The sequence below is a fragment of the Oncorhynchus clarkii genome, chromosome 16 (assembly GCF_045791955.1).
Source record: "Oncorhynchus clarkii lewisi isolate Uvic-CL-2024 chromosome 16, UVic_Ocla_1.0, whole genome shotgun sequence".
Lineage (NCBI taxonomy): Eukaryota > Metazoa > Chordata > Actinopteri > Salmoniformes > Salmonidae > Oncorhynchus > Oncorhynchus clarkii.
The window spans coordinates 6,047,933-6,067,550 of record NC_092162.1 but is presented as its reverse complement, the minus strand read 5'-3'; the positions used below and the strand labels follow the sequence as shown (position 1 = coordinate 6,067,550).

Below are 19,618 nucleotides of genomic sequence, written 5' to 3'. Positions count from 1 at the left end.
GTGTCGGGTTTGGTGTCAGTGTCGGGGTTAGTGTCGGGGTTGGGGTCAATGTCGGGGTTAGTGTCGGGGTTGTGGTCAGTGTCGGGGTTAGTGTTTGAGTTGGTGTCGGGGTTGAGGTAGTGTTTGGGTTAGTGTCGGGTGGGGTTAGTGTCGGGGTTGGGGTCAGTGTCGGGGTCAGTGTCGGGGTTGGGGTCAGTGTCAGGGTCAGTGTCGGGGTCAGTGTCGGGGTCAGTGTAGGGGTTAGTGTCAGTAGCGAGGTTAGTGTTGGAGTTGGGAATAGTGTCGGGGTCAGTGTAGGGGTTAGTGTCAGTAGCGAGGTTAGTGTTGGAGTTGGGAATAGTGTAGGGGTTGGTGTCAGTAGCGAGGTTAGAGTTGGTGTTAGTGTCGCGGTCGTGGTTGGTGTCGGGTTCAGTGTCGGGGTTAGTTTTTGAGTTGGTGTCCGTGTCGGGGTTAGTGTTGGAGTTGGTGTCCGTGTCGGGGTTAGTGTTGGAGTTGGTGTCCGTGTCGGGGTTAGTGTCGGGGTTCGTGTTTGAGTTGGTGTCCGTGTCAGGGTTAGTGCCTACCTCAGCGATAGTGTCTTTCAGCTCGTTGTACTTGTAGATGTCAAAGCGTTGTCTCTTCACCCCCTTGTGGAAGAACAGCAGGTACTGTCTGTCCCTGGCGTCTGGGTAGATGTACTCCTACAGGACGGGGGATATTCTGTCACAATAACACAACACACAAATACACCTACTCCAGAATGCTACAACTTCTACTAAGGAATATACTGTATACATACTGTACACCAACAGGAAAACGAGGACACATCCGTGAATGAGCCAAACGCGAATGAGCCAAACGCGAATGAATCAAACGCGAATGAGCCAAACGCGAATGAACCAAACACGAATGAACCTGCTCCAAAAACGCTACTAGACTTTAAAAAAAGTGAAACTTGTTCTTTAAACACACAAACACAGTCTGGCCCTGTAAAATGCTTGGATTTGCTGTGTGCTATAGAGGGTGTGTGTGTGTGTGTGTGTGTGTGTGTGTTACCTGGCGTGTGAGTACGTAGTAGGAGTACATAGCCATGGCGGTAGCGTAGGTAATGAAGTAGGTGACAGGCTCCATGATGTCCCAGGAGTACTCCCACCAGGTGAGACGCGCCAGGATCCCAAACTGTGTTGCCATGTAGGCCATGCCCCCCCACAGCACCCAGGTGGTACGACGCTCCGCCTTACGACTCAGCTCCTCCCTCACCTGGGCAAACAGCCAATCAGAGACAGCCATCAGTCATAAAAAGGAACACCAACTCAGTTGTTAAGAATGTAGTGCTTGCAACACCAGGAAAGCGGGTTTGATTCCCGGGACCACACATTCCCCCCCCCCCGTGTCAAATCGCCAATTGGTAAACCTATCCATTATGGGATTAATTGACACAAACAAACATTACAATAATTCACTATGGTAATTAATGATCATTCTTCTTCCGGTGTTCTCTGCATTGCGCATTGCATAAAGAGTAAAAACAATAAAGTAGCGTTGGATAAAAGCATCAGCTAAGAGATAGATATAATATATAACTCACTCACTACCGTCACACTACCATCACTACCATCCATTGATTTGTGAATGAACTCTCCAAATGTGCTGGCTTGAGTCCATCCTTTCCTTGGGAGTAAACTGCTGAACACAGTTGTATTGAGCCTTTACTACCCCCCCCCCCCCCATGCTAAACATTAACCATGCAGTTCTCTATCCCCCCCCCTAAACATTAACCATGCAGTTCTCTACCCTCCCCCTAAACATTAACCATGCAGTTCTCTATCCCCCCCCCTAAACATTAACCATGCAGTTCTCTACCCCCCCCTATACATTAACCATGCAGTTCTCTACCCCCCCCTATACATTAACCATGCAGTTCTCTATCCCCCCCTTAACATTAACCATGCAGTTCTCTATCCCCCCCCATGCTAAACATTAACCATGCAGTTCTCTATCCCCCCCCCTAAACATTAACCATGCAGTTCTCTACCCCCCCTCTAAACATTAACCATGCAGTTCTCTACCCCCCCCTATACATTAACCATGCAGTTCTCTATCCCCCCCTTAACATTAACCATGCAGTTCTCTACCCCCCCCAAACATTAACCATGCAGTTCTCTACCCCCCCCCCTAAACATTAACCATGCAGTTCTCTACCCCCCCCCCCTAAACATTAACCATGCAGTTCTCTACCCCCCCCTCCTAAACATTAACCATGCAGTTCTCTATCCCCCCCCATGCTAAACATTAACCATGCAGTTCTCTACCCCCCCCCCCTAAACATTAACCATGCAGTTCTCTACCCCCCCCTAAACATTAACCATGCAGTTCTCTACCCCCCACCCCCTTAACATTAACCATGCAGTTCTCTACCCCCCCCCCCCCCCCCCCTAAACATTAACCATGCAGTTCTCTACCCCCCCCCCCCCCCCCCTAACATTAACCATAAAGTGAATGGAATTCTAAACACAGTAATTCATGTCCATCAGAAGACAGAAAAAAAGTGATATTTACAAATGTACTTAATGCCAATAAGTGACTGTGTGTGTTCCGTACCTTCTCTAGAGGACGTAGCTGTGAGTTGAGGTCCTCCAGTCTGACCACCAGTTCCTTCTCTTTACTAAGCTGATGCTCTTCTATACGCATGGTGGTGTAGAGCTGCTGAACCAGGAACTTAACGTCGTTCAGACGCTCTGCCTCGTCATTGGCTAGGAGATCTAAAGACACACACAGAGGGTTAGAAGGTAGAAACAGACAGGCTCTGCCTCGTCATTGGCTAGGAGATCTACAGACACACAGAGGGTTAGAAGGTAGAGACAGACAGACAGACAGACAGACAGACAGACAGACAAACAAATGCCTACTTTCACCTCTTAAAAGTATGAAGTACAAAATAAATGTGTTTTCATCTCCTGACCCCTGGTCAATCTCACCTCTCCGTGGCGGTCGAACCAGGTGTGTAACGTCGTTGATGACCAGGTTGAAGTCATCCAACAGCAGGATGTCTATCCCTGTAGAAGAGGCTACTCTCGCCCCATCTGGAGGGAGGGAGGGAGGGGAGAGGGGGAGGGGAGGAGGGAGGGAGGGGAGGAGGGAGGGGAGGGAGGGAGGGAGAGGGGAAACAGGGAGGGGAGAGGGGGAGGGAGGGAGAGGGGAGGGAGGGAGAGGGGAGGGAGGAGGGAGGGGAGAGGGAGAGGGAGGGGAGAGAGGGAGAGGGGGAGGGGAGGGAGAGAAGATGGAGAATGGAAAGAGACAAAGAGAGAGGGAGAGAGACAGAAACAAAGGGATATCAGTCATGAGACCACACTCTGCTACTTGAAACACACTTCACATCCTCATCATTTCATGGCAGTAACATTTAGCCTATTTCTCTGGCTTGTCTCCCAACTGGCACACTATTCCCTACATAGTGCACTACGTTTAACCAGGGACAATAGGGCTCTGGTCAGAGGTTGTGCACTATAAGGGTTGAAATAGGGAGCTATGTGAATGTAGAAAAGGCCTCTGAGACCTTCTAATGGAGATTGTGCCTGTGTCCCAAATTGATTCCTATTCCCTAGGCAGTGCACTACTTTTGATCAGACCCCTATCGGTAGTAGTGCACTAATTAGGGGAAAGGGTGCCATTTGGGAGGCAGGTCGGATATCACAGCCTCAGAGTGAAGACATCTGCACCACTTGTTAGAGGATAATGAGCACCATCGGTAATGGAGAATGGCTTCGTCCTGCACGGTACCCTATTCCATATAGAGTGCACTACTCCTGACCACTAAATAGGGAATAGGGTGCCATTTGGGAAGCACATAAATAATAATGAGCATCGGACTGAATGGGTATTGTGGCAATATGCCCGAATACTGATTGTACAGCGCGGGTAACTATTATCTACATAAGGGATAGGCAACTTTGATGGGGGGAGGGAGGGGGGGGAGGCACTCATCATGAGGGTTCGCAGTTAACTAGTGTCTTCAACAACCAGGATTACTACTGATTGTACAGCGCGGGTAACTATCATCTACATAAGGGATAGGCAACTTTGATGGGGGGAGGGAGGGGGGGAGGCACTCATCATGAGGGTTCGCAGTTAACTAGTGTCTTCAACAACCAGGATTACTACTGATTGTACAGCGCGGGTAACTATCATCTACATAAGGGATAGGCAACTTTGATGGGGGGAGGGAGGGGGGGGAGGCACTCATCATGAGGGTTCGCAGTTAACTAGTGTCTACAACAACCAGGATTACTACTGATTGTACAGCGCGGGTAACTATTATCTACATAAGGGATAGGCAACTTTGATGGGGGGAGGGAGGGGGGGGCACTCATCATGAGGGTTCGCAGTTAACTAGTGTCTACAACAACCAGGATTACTACTGATTGTACAGCGCGGGTAACTATTATCTACATAAGGGATAGGCAACTTTGATGGGGGGAGGGAGGGGGGGGGCACTCATTGTGAGGGTTCGCAGTTAACTAGTGTCTACAACAACCAGGATTACTACTGATAGAACAGAGTGGTTAACTAGTGTCTACAACAACCAGGATTACTACTGATAGAACAGAGTGGTTAACTAGTGTCAACAACAACCAGGATTACTACTGGTAGAACAGTGGTTAACTAGTGTCTACAACAACCAGGATTACTACTGATAGAGTGGTTAACTAGTGTCTACAACAACCAGGATTACTACTGATAGAGTGGTTAACTAGTGTCTACAACAACCAGGATTACTACTGGTAGAACAGAGTGGTTAACTAGTGTCTACAACAACCAGGGTTACTACTGATAGAGTGGTTAACTAGTGTCTACAACAACCAGGATTACTACTGATAGAGTGGTTAACTAGTGTCCACAACAACCAGGATTACTACTGATAGAACAGAGTGGTTAACTAGCGTCTACAACAACCAGGATTACTACTGGTAGAACAGAGTGGTTAACTAGTGTCTACAACAACCAGGATTACAACTGGTAGAACAGAGTGGTTAACTAGTGTCTACAACAACCAGGATTACTACTGGTAGAACAGAGTGGTTAACTAGTGTCTACAACAACCAGGATTACTACTGGTAGAACAGAGTGGTTAACTAGTGTCTACAACAACCAGGATTACAACTGGTAGAACAGAGTGGTTAACTAGTGTCTACAACAACCAGGATTACTACTGGTAGAACAGAGTGGTTAACTAGTGTCTACAACAACCAGGATTACAACTGGTAGAACAGAGTGGTTAACTAGTGTCTACAACAACCAGGATTACAACTGGTAGAACAGAGTGGTTAACTAGTGTCTACAACAACCAGGATTACTACTGGTAGAACAGAGTGGTTAACTAGTGTCTACAACAACCAGGATTACAACTGGTAGAACAGAGTGGTTAACTAGTGTCTACAACAACCAGGATTACTACTGGTAGAACAGAGTGGTTAACTAGTGTCTACAACAACCAGGATTACTACTGATAGAACAGAGTGGTTAACTAGTGTCTACAACAACCAGGATTACTACTGGTAGAACAGAGTGGTTAACTAGTGTCTACAACAACCAGGATTACTACTGGTAGAACAGAGTGGTTAACTAGTGTCTACAACAACCAGGATTACTACTGGTAGAACAGAGTGGTTAACTAGTGTCTACAACAACCAGGATTACTACTGATAGAGTGGTTAACTAGTGTCTACAACAACCAGGATTACTACTGATAGAGTGGTTAACTAGTGTCCACAACAACCAGGATTACTACTGATAGAACAGAGTGGTTAACTAGCGTCTACAACAACCAGGATTACTACTGGTAGAACAGAGTGGTTAACTAGTGTCTACAACAACCAGGATTACAACTGGTAGAACAGAGTGGTTAACTAGTGTCTACAACAACCAGGATTACTACTGATAGAACAGAGTGGTTAACTAGTGTCTACAACAACCAGGATTACTACTGATAGAACAGAGTAGTTAACTAGCGTCTACAACAACCAGGATTACAACTGGTAGAACAGAGTGGTTAACTAGTGTCTACAACAACCAGGATTACTACTGATAGAGTGGTTAACTAGTGTCTACAATAACCAGGATTACTACTGATAGAGTGGTTAACTAGTGTCCACAACAACCAGGATTACTACTGATAGAACAGAGTGGTTAACTAGCGTCTACAACAACCAGGATTACTACTGGTAGAACAGAGTGGTTAACTAGTGTCTACAACAACCAGGATTACAACTGGTAGAACAGAGTGGTTAACTAGTGTCTACAACAACCAGGATTACTACTGATAGAACAGAGTGGTTAACTAGTGTCTACAACAACCAGGATTACTACTGATAGAACAGAGTAGTTAACTAGCGTCTACAACAACCAGGATTACAACTGGTAGAACAGAGTGGTTAACTAGTGTCTACAACAACCAGGATTACTACTGATAGAGTGGTTAACTAGTGTCTACAACAACCAGGATTACTACTGATAGAGTGGTTAACTAGTGTCCACAACAACCAGGATTACTACTGATAGAACAGAGTGGTTAACTAGCGTCTACAACAACCAGGATTACTACTGGTAGAACAGAGTGGTTAACTAGTGTCTACAACAACCAGGATTACAACTGGTAGAACAGAGTGGTTAACTAGTGTCTACAACAACCAGGATTACTACTGATAGAACAGAGTGGTTAACTAGTGTCTACAACAACCAGGATTACTACTGATAGAACAGAGTAGTTAACTAGCGTCTACAACAACCAGGATTACAACTGGTAGAACAGAGTGGTTAACTAGTGTCTACAACAACCAGGATTACTACTGATAGAGTGGTTAACTAGTGTCTACAACAACCAGGATTACTACTGATAGAGTGGTTAACTAGTGTCCACAACAACCAGGATTACTACTGATAGAACAGAGTGGTTAACTAGCGTCTACAACAACCAGGATTACTACTGGTAGAACAGAGTGGTTAACTAGTGTCTACAACAACCAGGATTACTACTGATAGAACAGAGTGGTTAACTAGTGTCTACAACAACCAGGATTAGTACTGATAGAACAGAGTGGTTAACTAGTGTCTACAACAACCAGGATTACTACTGATAGAACAGAGTGGTTAACTAGTGTCTACAACAACCAGGATTACTACTGATAGAACAGAGTGGTTAACTAGTGTCTACAACAACCAGGATTACTACTGGTAGAACAGAGTGGTTAACTAGTGTCTACAACAACCAGGATTACTACTGATAGAACAGAGTGGTTAACTAGTGTCTACAACAACCAGGATTACTACTGGTAGAACAGAGTGGTTAACTAGTGTCTACAACAACCAGGATTACTACTGGTAGAACAGAGTGGTTAACTAGTGTCTACAACAACCAGGATTACTACTGGTAGAACAGAGTGGTTAACTAGTGTCTACAACAACCAGGATTACTACTGATAGAGTGGTTAACTAGTGTCTACAACAACCAGGATTACTACTGATAGAGTGGTTAACTAGTGTCCACAACAACCAGGATTACTACTGATAGAACAGAGTGGTTAACTAGCGTCTACAACAACCAGGATTACTACTGGTAGAACAGAGTGGTTAACTAGTGTCTACAACAACCAGGATTACAACTGGTAGAACAGAGTGGTTAACTAATTTAAGGCCCTGTCTGTGCTGCATTTAAAAAAAATTTTAACCTTTATTTAACTAGGCAAGTCAGTTAAGAACAAATTCTTATTTACAATGACGGCCTACATGCTCTTCATGGTTGTGGTATAGCTGTGTGGTTGTGTGTGTTTATTTCATTTCACCTTTATTTAACCAGGTAGGCTAGTTGAGAACAAGTTCTCATTTACAACTGCGGCCTGGCCAAGATAAAGCATAGCAGTGCGACACAAACAACAACACAGAGTTACACATGGAATAAACAAACATACAATCAATAATACAATAGAAAAAGTCTATATACAGTGAGTGCAAATGAGGTAGGATAAGGGAGGTAAAGCAATAAATAGGCCATAGTGGTGAAATAATTACAATATAGCAATTAAACACTGGAATGGTAGATGTGCAGAAGATGAGTGTGCAAGTAGAGATACTGGGGTGCAAAGGAGCAAAATAAATACAGTATGGGATGAGGTTGTTGGATGGGCTATTTACAGATGGGCTATGTACAGGTGCAGTGATCTGTGAGCTGCTCTGATAGCTGGTGCTTAAAGCTAGTGATGGAGATATGAGTCTCCAGCTTCAGTGATTTTTGCAGTTCGTTCCAGTCATTGGCAGCAGAGAACTGGAAGGAAAGGCGACCAAAGGAGGAATTGGCTTTGGGGGTGACCAGAGAGATATAGCCGCTGGAGTGCGTTCTACGGGTGGGTGCTGCTATGGTGATCAGTGAGCTGAGATAAGGCGGGGCTTTACCTAGCAAAGACTTATAGATGACCTGGAGCCAGTTTGGCGACGAATATGAAGCGAGGGCCAGCCAACGAGAGCATACAGGTCACAGTGGTGGGTAGTGTATGGGGCTTTGGTAACAAAACGGATGGCACTGTGATATAATGCATCCAATTTGTTGAGTAGAGTGTTGGAGGCTATTTTGTAAATTACATCCCCGAAGTCGAGGATCGGTAGAATAGTCAGTTCTACAAGGGTATGTTTGGCAGCATGAGTGAAGGAGGCTTTGTTGCGAAATAGGAAGCCGATTCTAGATTTAATTTTGGATTGGAGATGCTTAATGTGAGTCTGGAAGGAGAGTTTACAGTCTAACCAGACACCTAGGTATTTGTAGTTGTCCACGTATTCTAAGTCAGAGCCGTCCAGAGTAGTGATGTTGGACAGGCGAGCAGGTGCAGGTAGCGATCGGTTGAAGAGCATGCATTTAGTTTTACTTGTATTTAAGAGCAATTGGAGGCCACAGAAGGATAATTGTGTGGCATTGAAGCTCGTCTGGAGGTTAGTTAACACAGTGTCCAAAGAAGGGCCAGATGTATACAGAATTCTGTTGTCTGCGTAGAGGTGGATCAGAGAATCACCAGCAGCAAGAGCGTCATCATTGATGTATAGAGACTGCCAGAGGTCCGGACAACAGGCCCTCCGATTTGACACACTGAACTCTGTCTGAGAAGTAGTTGGTGAACCAGGCGAGGCAATCATTTGAGAAACCAAAGCTGTTGAGTCTTCCGATAGAATGTTGTGATTGACAGAGCCGAAAGCCTTGGCCAGGTCGATGAAGACGGCTGCACAGTACTGTCGATTATCGATGGCAGTTATGATATCGTTTAGGACCTTGAGCGTGGCTGAGGTGCACCCGTGAACAGCTCGGAAACCAGATTGCATCGTGGAGAAGGTACGGTGCGATTCGAAATGGTCGGTGATCTATTTGTTAACTTGGCTTTTGAAGACCTTAGAAAGAAAAGGTAGGATAGATGTGTGTGTTTGCGTGTGTGAGTGTGTGTGTGTGTGTTACCTGTAGAGTAGATGGCTACACGGTCGATACCCCTGTCCTCTGTCTGCAGCTGTGTGAGGAACACCCCAACACAGTCACTGAGGGGCTTCAGAGTGAACTGGCATCGCTCCCTACGGGACGGCAAACTGACCGAGATCACCGGCAGTCCATTCTGGTACACCACCGTCACCTCTGGAGGGGGGCAGGAGACAACAACATGATTTCATACACATACTCCCCCCTCCCCCATTCCCTTAGCTACTGTACCCCTCCCCCACTCCCTTAGCTACTGTACCCCTCCCCCATTCCCTTAGCTACTGTACCCCTCCCCCACTCCCTTAGCTACTGTACCCCTCCCCCACTCCCTTAGCTACTGTACCCCTCCCCCACTCCCTTAGCTACTGTACCCCTCCCCCATTCCCTTAGCTACTGTACCCCTCCCCCACTCCCTTAGCCCTCTCTCTCCCTCTCTCTCCCTCTCTCTCTCTCCCTCTCTCTCCCTCTCTCTCCCTCTCCATAACCTTTCAGTTCTCCTCAGAACAGATGCCAGTTTCTCCTTCAAAATTAATGACTGCTGGCTGTGGCTGAGAGAGAGAGAGACTGCTGAGCTGTTCGCTCCAAACTAACGTCCCACCAAGTTTTCGGGCAGGCTAATCAACTCCCGGTTTCTCTCCAGTGATGGGTCAAGGCCATCTTTGTCTCTCCAGAGCTGAGGAGAAACTGTTTCTGGGTCCAGGGCTGACAGGGGAATTAAGGACTCAGTCTACTGTTCTAAAACAACAACACAGACTGCTGGTGCTGATTAGTACTGACAAGCTAACCTGACAGGGGAATCCCAGGCATCTACTGTACTGAGCTCATATCAGGCCAAAACTCCTATCTCTGACGAGTAGTATTGGCAAACTATATTAAGCAGAATGCAGACTCTCTGAATCTGTCAGGGGAAGCCCTACCCCCTCTCTACCTCTCTGGGTCTGTCAGGGGAAGCCCCTACCCCCTCTCTACCTCTCTGGGTCTGTCAGGGGAAGCCCCTACCCCCTCTCTACCTCTCTGGGTGTGACAGGGGAAGCCCCTACCCATCTGTACCTCTCTGGATCTGTCAGGGGAAGCCCCTACCCCCTCTCTACCTCTCTGGATCTGTCAGGGGAAGCCCCTACCCCCTCTCTACCTCTCTGGGTCTGACAGGGGAAGCCCCTACCCCATCTCTACCTCTCTGGGTCTGACAGGGGAAGCCCCTACCCCCATTCTACCTCACCGAATCTGTCAGGGGAAGCCCCTACCCCTCTCTACCTCACTGAATCTGTCAGGGGAAGACCCTACCCCCTCTCTACCTCTCTGGATCTGACAGGGGAAGCCCCTACCCCCTCTCTACCTCTCTGGATCTGACAGGGGAAGCCCCTACCCCCTCTCTACCTCACTGAATCTGACAGGGGAAGCCCCTACCCCTCTCTACCTCACTGAATCTGTCAGGGGAAGCCCCTACCCCCTCTCTACCTCACTGAATCTGTCAGGGGAAGCCCCTACCCCCTCTCTACCTCACTGAATCGGACAGGGGAAGCCCCTACCCCCTCTCTACCTCTCTGGGTCTGACAGGGGAAGCCCCTACCCCCTCTCTACCTCTCTGGATCTGACAGGGGAAGCCCCTACCCCCTCTCTACCTCTCTGGGTCTGACAGGGGAAGCCCCTACCCCTCTCTACCTCTCTGGATCTGACAGGGGAAGCCCCTACCCCTCTCTACCTCTCTGGGTCTGACAGAGGAAGCCCCTACCTCCTCTATACCTCTCTGGATCTGACAGGGGAAGCCCCTACCCCCTCTATACCTCTCTGGATCTGACAGGGGAAGCCCCTACCCCCTCTCTACCTCTCTGGATCTGTCAGGGGAAGCCCCTACCCACTCTCTACCTCTCTGGATCTGTCAGGGGAAGCCCCTACCCCCTCTCTACCTCTCTGGATCTGTCAGGGGAAGCTCCTACCCCCTCTCTACCTCTCTGGATCTGACAGGGGAAGCCCCTACCCCTCTCTACCTCTCTGGATCTGACAGGGGAAGCCCCTACCCCCTCTCTACCTCACTGAATCTGACAGGGGAAGCCCCTACCCCTCTCTACCTCACTGAATCTGTCAGGGGAAGCCCCTACCCCCTCTCTACCTCACTGAATCTGTCAGGGGAAGCCCCTACCCCCTCTCTACCTCACTGAATCGGACAAGGGAAGCCCCTACCCCCTCTATACCTCTCTGGGTCTGACAGGGGAAGCCCCTACCCCCTCTCTACCTCTCTGGATCTGACAGGGGAAGCCCCTACCCCCTCTCTACCTCTCTGGGTCTGACAGGGGAAGCCCCTACCCCTCTCTACCTCTCTGGATCTGACAGGGGAAGCCCCTACCCCTCTCTACCTCTCTGGGTCTGACAGGGGAAGCCCCTACCTCCTCTATACCTCTCTGGATCTGACAGGGGAAGCCCCTACCCCCTCTATACCTCTCTGGATCTGACAGGGGAAGCCCCTACCCCCTCTCTACCTCTCTGGATCTGTCAGGGGAAGCCCCTACCCCCTCTCTACCTCTCTGGATCTGTCAGGGGAAGCCCCTACCCCCTCTCTACCTCTCTGGATCTGTCAGGGGAAGCTCCTACCCCCTCTCTACCTCTCTGGATCTGACAGGGGAAGCCCCTACCCCTCTCTACCTCTCTGGATCTGACAGGGGAAGCCCCTAGCCCCTCTCTACCTCTCTGGGTCTGACAGGAGAAGCCCCTACCCCCTCTCTACCTTTGACTTGAGGCCTGAGGCTCTACCTTGAGTCCTGAGCACCATCTCAAAGTCAGCTGTTCCACAACAATCTGTTTCTGACTGAAAAACCTATATGACTCAGCACCAAACCACATTACCCAGAATGCCTCCATGACAGAGTGCTGTATAAACACTCACCTTCTGGAGTGGTGGAGGAACTCAGTAGTCTCTGGCCCTGCCATGAGGGGGCACCCCTCCATCCCTAGAGAGAGAGAGACAGAGAGAGAGAGAGACAGAGAGAGAGAGAGACAGAGAGAGACAGAGAGAGACAGAGAGAGAGAGAGACAGAGAGAGAGAGAGAGACAGAGAGAGAGAGCGAGAGAGAGAGAGAAAGAAAAGTATTATATTGTCTGTTTGAAATCAACTTGACAAATACCAGTTCAGCCTCTTCATTTAAACAGACAAATCAGTTTGTACACAATGTGTTGTCTAAATAACTTTTGATTTGAATTCAAAAAGGACAGACACTATATATTGTTTACAGAAACATTATTTTACCAGATGAGCAACTGAATGCATTCTGACTGTCAGAGTAATGGGAGAGTTTTACACAGTAGAAACAAGTTATAACACACACAGCTGTCTGAGCAGGGAGGAAAGAGGTGCTAGGACACCTCCCCTTCCCTCCCTCCCATCCCTCCCTCCTTCCCCTCCCCTCCCTCCCGATAGTTAGTTCCTATTTGGTCTCCGCATGAGTTGAATTAGTTTAGGGACAACACAAGACAGTATGTCACTGTTGCCCTGAGCATAGAGGAAGCCTTTTAAAGGCAGACAAGGCCTGTCAGAATTACTCCCACAGAGAGAATTAAAGGAGGGGGAAAGAGAGGGGGAGGAAAGGGAGAGGAGAGGGAGAGGAGAGGGAGAGGGGGAGGAGAGGGTGAGGAGAGGGAGAGGAGAGGGGGAGGAGAGGGAGAGAAGAGTGCACGAGGATGAGAAACAGGGTGTCTGGTACGTCTCTCCGTCAGGGTACGTCTCTCCGTCAGCGTACGTCTCTCCGTCAGGGTGTCTGGGTACATCTCTCCGTCAGGTATGTCAGTATCCCTGTAGAATCTGGTCCTGTGATGTCCTCTCTGGGCCCAGTATCCCTGTAGCATCTGGTCCTGTGATGTCCTCTCTGGGCCCAGTATCCCTGTAGAATCTGGTCCTGTGATGTCCTCTCTGGGCCCAGTATCCCTGTAGAATCTATCTCTGCTCCTGTGTATTATCAGTCACTTTAGCCCCACTTGTATGTACATGACCTACCTCAATGACCTGGTACCCCTGAACATTGACCCGGTACTGGTACTCCGTGTATATAGTCAAGTTATCGTTACTCAGTGTGTATTTATTCCTCGTGGTATAATTGTTCTAGAATTTCTGTATTTTCTTACTCTCTCCATTGTTGGGAAGGGCCGTAATCATTTCACTGTCAGTCTACGCCTGTTGTTTGTGAAGGATGTGACGAATAATATTTGATTTGAGTCACCTGTGGCGCAGTGGGCCCTGTGGCGCAGTGGGCCCTGTGGCGCAGTGGGTTCCTGTATCCATCTCTGTACTGTGACAAAGTAAAACCTGGGGTGCAGCTCTTCCATGGAGACTCAAGTCCCACCTGACAGTCAGCCAGTCAATCAGTCAGCCAGTCGATCATTGATTAGCTTGCCATCTGTCAATCAGAGAATGAGTCTGCCAAACACTGCATTAGCCAGACTGGGCTTTCAGTCCAACAGCCAGACTAAGCCCGACCTTGACAACTGTTACAGAATGCACACACCAGCTCCATCTCTCAGCTGTTTACATGGCGGCAGGTAGCCTAGCGGTCAGAGAGTTGGGCTAGTAACCCAAATTGCTCCAATTGCCCTGGCCGTGACCCCACTCTCCAATGGTGTCTCACACAAGAGAGTTGAGATACGCAAAAAAAAAAAAACATTTCCAATTCACATATGGCAATTAAATTTACACAAATATAAGCAGTTCCCAACAGATTATTATTATTATGTTTACCAAAACAGTGGTGGGGTGGACACTGTTTTTGAGGTGTCAGGAAATGTATATACAGTGGGCTCCAAAATTACTGCCACCCCTGACTGGCAATGCACAAACAATACTTAAAAAAAATATAAACAATATAATTATGGAGATAAACTCAAAATACCAACATGAGAGAAATACTGTACTTTTATGTTTCAAAATCATTTATTGATTTAATTAAAAATCAATGTCCTCCAAATCAAGGATAAACAATTAATGGCACCTTTAAATATTATTGTAAATAACATCTACCAACATTAAAACAGGAATTAAATTCCACTTCTTTAAGTTTCTTTAAGTCTTAAGGAACTATATTGAGCCATTACATCACTTCCTGTTTCACTAGGGTATAAACATGAGGTAACACGCATGCAATATCCCTTTGTCATCCAACACGATGAAGAAAACAAAAGAACTGGCAGTTGAAAAGAGACAGATGGTCGTAGACCTTCATAAATCTGGAAATGGCTAAAAGGAGATTCACAAACGATTGAATATACCACTGAGCATCGTCAGGACAATTATTAAAACATTCAAAAGATATGGAACAGTTGAAAACCTCACGGATAAAGGACGCAAATGCATTTTGCCCCCCAAGATAGGGAGGAGGATGGTGAGAGAAGCAACTAAATCCCCAAGAATCACTGAAAGAGTTGCAGGCCTTGGTGTGTCTTGGGGTCACCAGGTTTCAAAAAGCACCATCAGACTCCACCTCCACATCCACAGGCTCTTTGGAAGGGTTGCCAGAAGAAAGCACCATCAGACTCCACCTCCACAACCACAGGCTCTTTGGAAGGGTTGCCAGAAGAAAGCACCACCAGACTCCACCTCCACAACCACAGGCTCTTTGGAAGGGTTGCCAGAAGAAAGCACCATCAGACTCCACCTCCACATCCACAGGCTCTTTGGAAGGGTTGCCAGAAGAAAGCACCATCAGACTCCACCTCCACAACCACAGGCTCTTTGGAAGGGTTGCCAGAAGAAAGCACCATCAGACTCCACCTCCACAACCACAGGCTCTTTGGAAGGGTTGCCAGAAGAAAGCACCATCAGACTCCACCTCTACAACCACAGGCTCTTTGGAAGGGTTGCCAGAAGAAAGCACGATCAGACTCCACCTCCACAACCACAGGCTCTTTGGAAGGGTTGCCAGAAGAAAGCACCATCAGACTCCACCTCCACAACCACAGGCTCTTTAGAAGGGTTGCCAGAAGAAAGCACCATCAGACTCCACCTCCACAACCACAGGCTCTTTGGAAGGTTGCCAGAAGAAAGCACCATCAGACTCCACCTCCACAACCACAGGCTCTTTAGAAGGGTTGCCAGAAGAAAGCACCATCAGACTCCACCTCCACAACCACAGGCTCTTTAGAAGGGTTGCCAGAAGAAAGCACCATCAGACTCCACCTCCACAACCACAGGCTCTTTGGAAGGGTTGCCAGAAGAAAGCCCTTTCTGACCCTAAGACACAGACACAAAGCGCTTGGAGTTTACCAAACATAATTTAAATTATGATTGGAAGAATGTGCTCTGGTCCGATGAGACCAAAATTGAACGTTTTAGTCAGAAACAGCGTCAAAACAGAGATGCATACAAGGAGAGGCACCTCATACCCACGGTGAAATATGGAGGGGGGTCAGTGATGTTTTGGGGCTGTTTTAATTCCAGAGGTCCAGGGGCACTGGTTAAGATAAATGGCATAATCAATTCCACTAAGTACCAGGCAATTTTGGCTGACAATCTGGTTGCCTCTGCCAGAAGGCTGGGACTTGGCCATAGGTGGTCTCTCCAACAAGACAATGACCCAAACCATACCTCAAGATCCACACAGAAATGGTTATGTGACAACAAAATCAATGTTCTGTCATGGCCGGACCTCAAACCAATCGAAAACATGTAGGCTGAGTGGAAGAGGGAAGTTGATAAGCACAAACCCAAGAATGTGAAGGATCTTGAAAGGATCTGCATAGAGGAATGGCCCAAAATCCCTCCAAATGTGTTCCTTAACCTTGTCAAACATTACAGGAAAGTCCATGCTGTTATCCTTACCAGAGGTGGTTGCACTAAATACTAAATGAGGAGTGCCAATAATTATGAAACCTTGATTTTAGTGAAATGTATTTTGTATTAAATAATTGTATGATTTTGGTGGGTTCCATTGGAACATTATTAAAGTACAGTATTTCTCACATGTTGGTATTTTTGAGTTTCTCTTTACAATTATATTGTTTATATTGTTTAATGTATTGTTTGTGCATTGCCAGTCAGTGGAGCCAGTCTTTTTGGACCCCAATGTATATATCATATTTTTTTAACACATATTTAACCACATTTTTAGGGTAGGCATAAAACTACCTCCAGACGGATCCCGGTAACCGGGCCACCTCCAGACGGATCCTGGTAACCGGGCCACCTCCAGACGGATCCCGGTAACCGGGCCACCTCCAGACGGATCCCGGTAACCAGGCTACCTCCAGAAGGATCCCGGTAACCAGGCTACCTCCAGACGGATCCCGGTAATCGGGCTACCTCCAGACGGATCCCGATAACCGGGCTACCTCCAGACGGATCCCGGTAACCAGGTTACCTCCAGACGGATCCCGGTAGCCAGGTTACCTCCAGACGGATCCCGGTAGCCAGGTTACCTCCAGACGGATCCCGGTAGCCAGGTTACCTCCAGACGGATCCCGGTAACCAGGCCACCTCCAGACGGATCCCGGTCAACCAGGCCACCTCCAGACGGATCCCGGTAACCGGGCCACCTCCAGACGGATCCCGGTAACCGGGCCACCTCCAGACGGATCCCGGTAACCAGGCCACCTCCAGACGGATCCCGGTAACCGGGCCACTTCCAGACGGATCCCGGTAACCGGGCCACCTCCAGACGGATCCCGGTCAACCAGGCCACCTCCAGACGGATCCCGGTAACCAGGCCACCTCCAGACGGATCCCGGTAACCAGGCCACCTCCAGACGGATCCCGGTAAGCAGGCCACCTCCAGACGGATCCCGGTAGCCGGGCCACCTCCAGACGGATCCCGTGACACTTGTGGGGGTTGTAGAGCGGAGAACACCATCGTGTTCGCGAGAGTCTCATCTTTCCATATATATATATATATATATATATATATATATAGGTAGCCCGGTTACCGGGATCCGTCTGGAGGTAGCCCGGTTACCGGGATCCGTCTGGAGGTAGTTTTATGCCTACCCCCCCCAAAAAATGACATATATATATATATATCTGTATATATATTATCATATATTCGTTTTTGTGGGTCAAACCGTTCGGAAGCTACAGACGATTACGTGAGAAGACAGATGTCCCAGGATGACCTCACGGTCTGAGAAACACCGCTGTAGCTCGACCACCTGTCACCGCGGATACGGAAAGCCGCCATTGGCAGATGCGGTGTATTGAGACAAATCAAACAACAAAAAAACAGATATATCTGGTTTAAACTGAAGGATTTTGATGGGATTTATTATGTTACTTAGATTAACGTACCGGGTGCGTTAACAGACTCCAGGAGGCTATTACAACGCCTCTCTCTAGACCTCTGAATCAGCCGACGAAGCAAGAAACGCCTCAGTTTGATATCTGCTGATGCTTAAAGGGCATCAACCTTAAATAATACTACATTTCCTTCCCTTAATAAACACCCTTTGAGCCCCAAAACTTGATCTAACTATAAAAAGGTTTGAGCCGAATCTTCGTTATTGCTATGTTTTCAGATACAGACCGGGAGGATGTCGAGAGGACACATAGAGCCAGACAGCTGCAACGAAACACTCATTCACACAGACACACAGGCTAATCTCACACAGACACACAGGCTCACACAGACACACAGGCCAGTCTGGATAGCACCACATGAAACACAGTCTAAAATGCACCTGCCTTCCTGACAGTGTGTGTGTGTGTATGTGTGTGTCGTATAGCATGCATATGTGTGTGTGTTGCTTGTGATAGATATCGCTTAGCTAGCACACATACAAGAGCTTGCCAGGATGAAAAACTATAACCTAATTTTAGTCGTAACACACACCCTGTTACCCAAGGGAGTGTGTGTGTATGTGTGTGTGTCGGTAACGATTAGCAGCAGCGCAATGTAATACTGATTACTATGCTGAGACTGCTGCTGATCAGATTGTGCAGAGAGAGACATTCTGTAATGTGTGTGTGTGTGCTTGTGTGTGCCTCTACTCTTCTGGGAAGGCTTTCCACTAGATGTTGGAACATTGCTGCGGGGACTTGCTTCCACTCAGCCACAAGAGCATTAGTGAGGTCGGTCACTGATGTTGGGCGATTAGGCCTGGCTCACAGTCGCTGTTCCAATTCATCCCAAAGGTGTTCGATGGAGTTAAGGTCAGGGCTCTGTGGAGGCCAGTCAAGTTCTTCCACAACGATCTCGACAAACCATTTCTGTATGGGCCTTGCTTTATGCACAGGGTCACTGTCATGCTGAAACAGGAAAGGGTCTTCCCCAAACTGTTGCCACAAAGTTGGAAGCACAGAATCATCTAGAATGTCATTGTATGCTGTAACGTTAAGATTTCCCTTCACTGGAACTAAGGGGCCTCCTCCACCAAACTTTACAGTTGGGCACTACACATTGGGGCAGGTAGCGTTCTCCTGGCATCCGCCAAACCCTGATACATCCGTCGGACTGCCAGATGGTGAAGTGTCATTCATCACTCCAGAGAACGCATTTCCACTGCTCCAGAGTCCACGAGCTTCACACCATTCCAGCCACGGCAAACACACACACTGACAGCGTCATTGCATTTTGGTACACCAGAATTCCATTCATTTCCAATGAAACGCGGCGCTGCAGAGGCAGTTGCAGTGCGTTGTGGTACATTGGGTTTATCAAACGTACAGTTGAAGTCAGAAGTTTACATACACCGTAGCCAAATACATTTAAACTCAGTTTTTCACAATTCCTGACATTTAATTCCAGTAAAAAATCCCTGTCTTAGGTCAGTTAGGATCACCACTTTATTTTAAGAATGTGAAATGTCAGAATAATAGTAGAGAGAATGATTTATTTCAGCTTTTATTTCTTTCTTCACATTCCCAGTGGGTCAGAAGTTTACATACACTCAATTAGTATTTGGTAGCATTGCCTTTAAAGTGTTTAACTTGGATCAAACATTTCAGGTAGCCTTCCACAAGCTTCCCACAATAAGTTGGGTGAATTCTGGCCCATTCCTCCTGACAGAGCTGGTGTAACTGAGTCAGGTCTGTAGGCCTTTTTGCTCACACACACATTTTTTGTTCTGCCAACAAATTTTCTATAGGATGGAGGTCAGGGCTTTGTGATGATCACTCCAATACCTTGACTTTGTTGTCCTTAAGCCATTTTGCCACAACTTTGGAAG

General features: G+C 47.6%; 1 protein-coding gene across 1 annotated transcript in view; it reads right to left on the bottom strand.

Annotated features, from left to right (window-relative positions):
• The window catches only part of LOC139367895 (mitochondrial calcium uniporter), a 129,173-nt gene that overhangs the window by 3,983 nt on the left and 105,572 nt on the right, over positions 1 to 19,618 (bottom strand). The window contains exons 3-8 of the mRNA XM_071106265.1: positions 12,366 to 12,429; positions 9,470 to 9,640; positions 2,958 to 3,062; positions 2,581 to 2,741; positions 1,036 to 1,239; positions 564 to 680 (exon numbers count right to left, since the gene is read on the bottom strand). Coding sequence (XP_070962366.1) covers positions 564 to 680; positions 1,036 to 1,239; positions 2,581 to 2,741; positions 2,958 to 3,062; positions 9,470 to 9,640; positions 12,366 to 12,429 — 822 coding nt within the window. The remainder of the gene's footprint in view (positions 1 to 563; positions 681 to 1,035; positions 1,240 to 2,580; positions 2,742 to 2,957; positions 3,063 to 9,469; positions 9,641 to 12,365; positions 12,430 to 19,618) is intronic.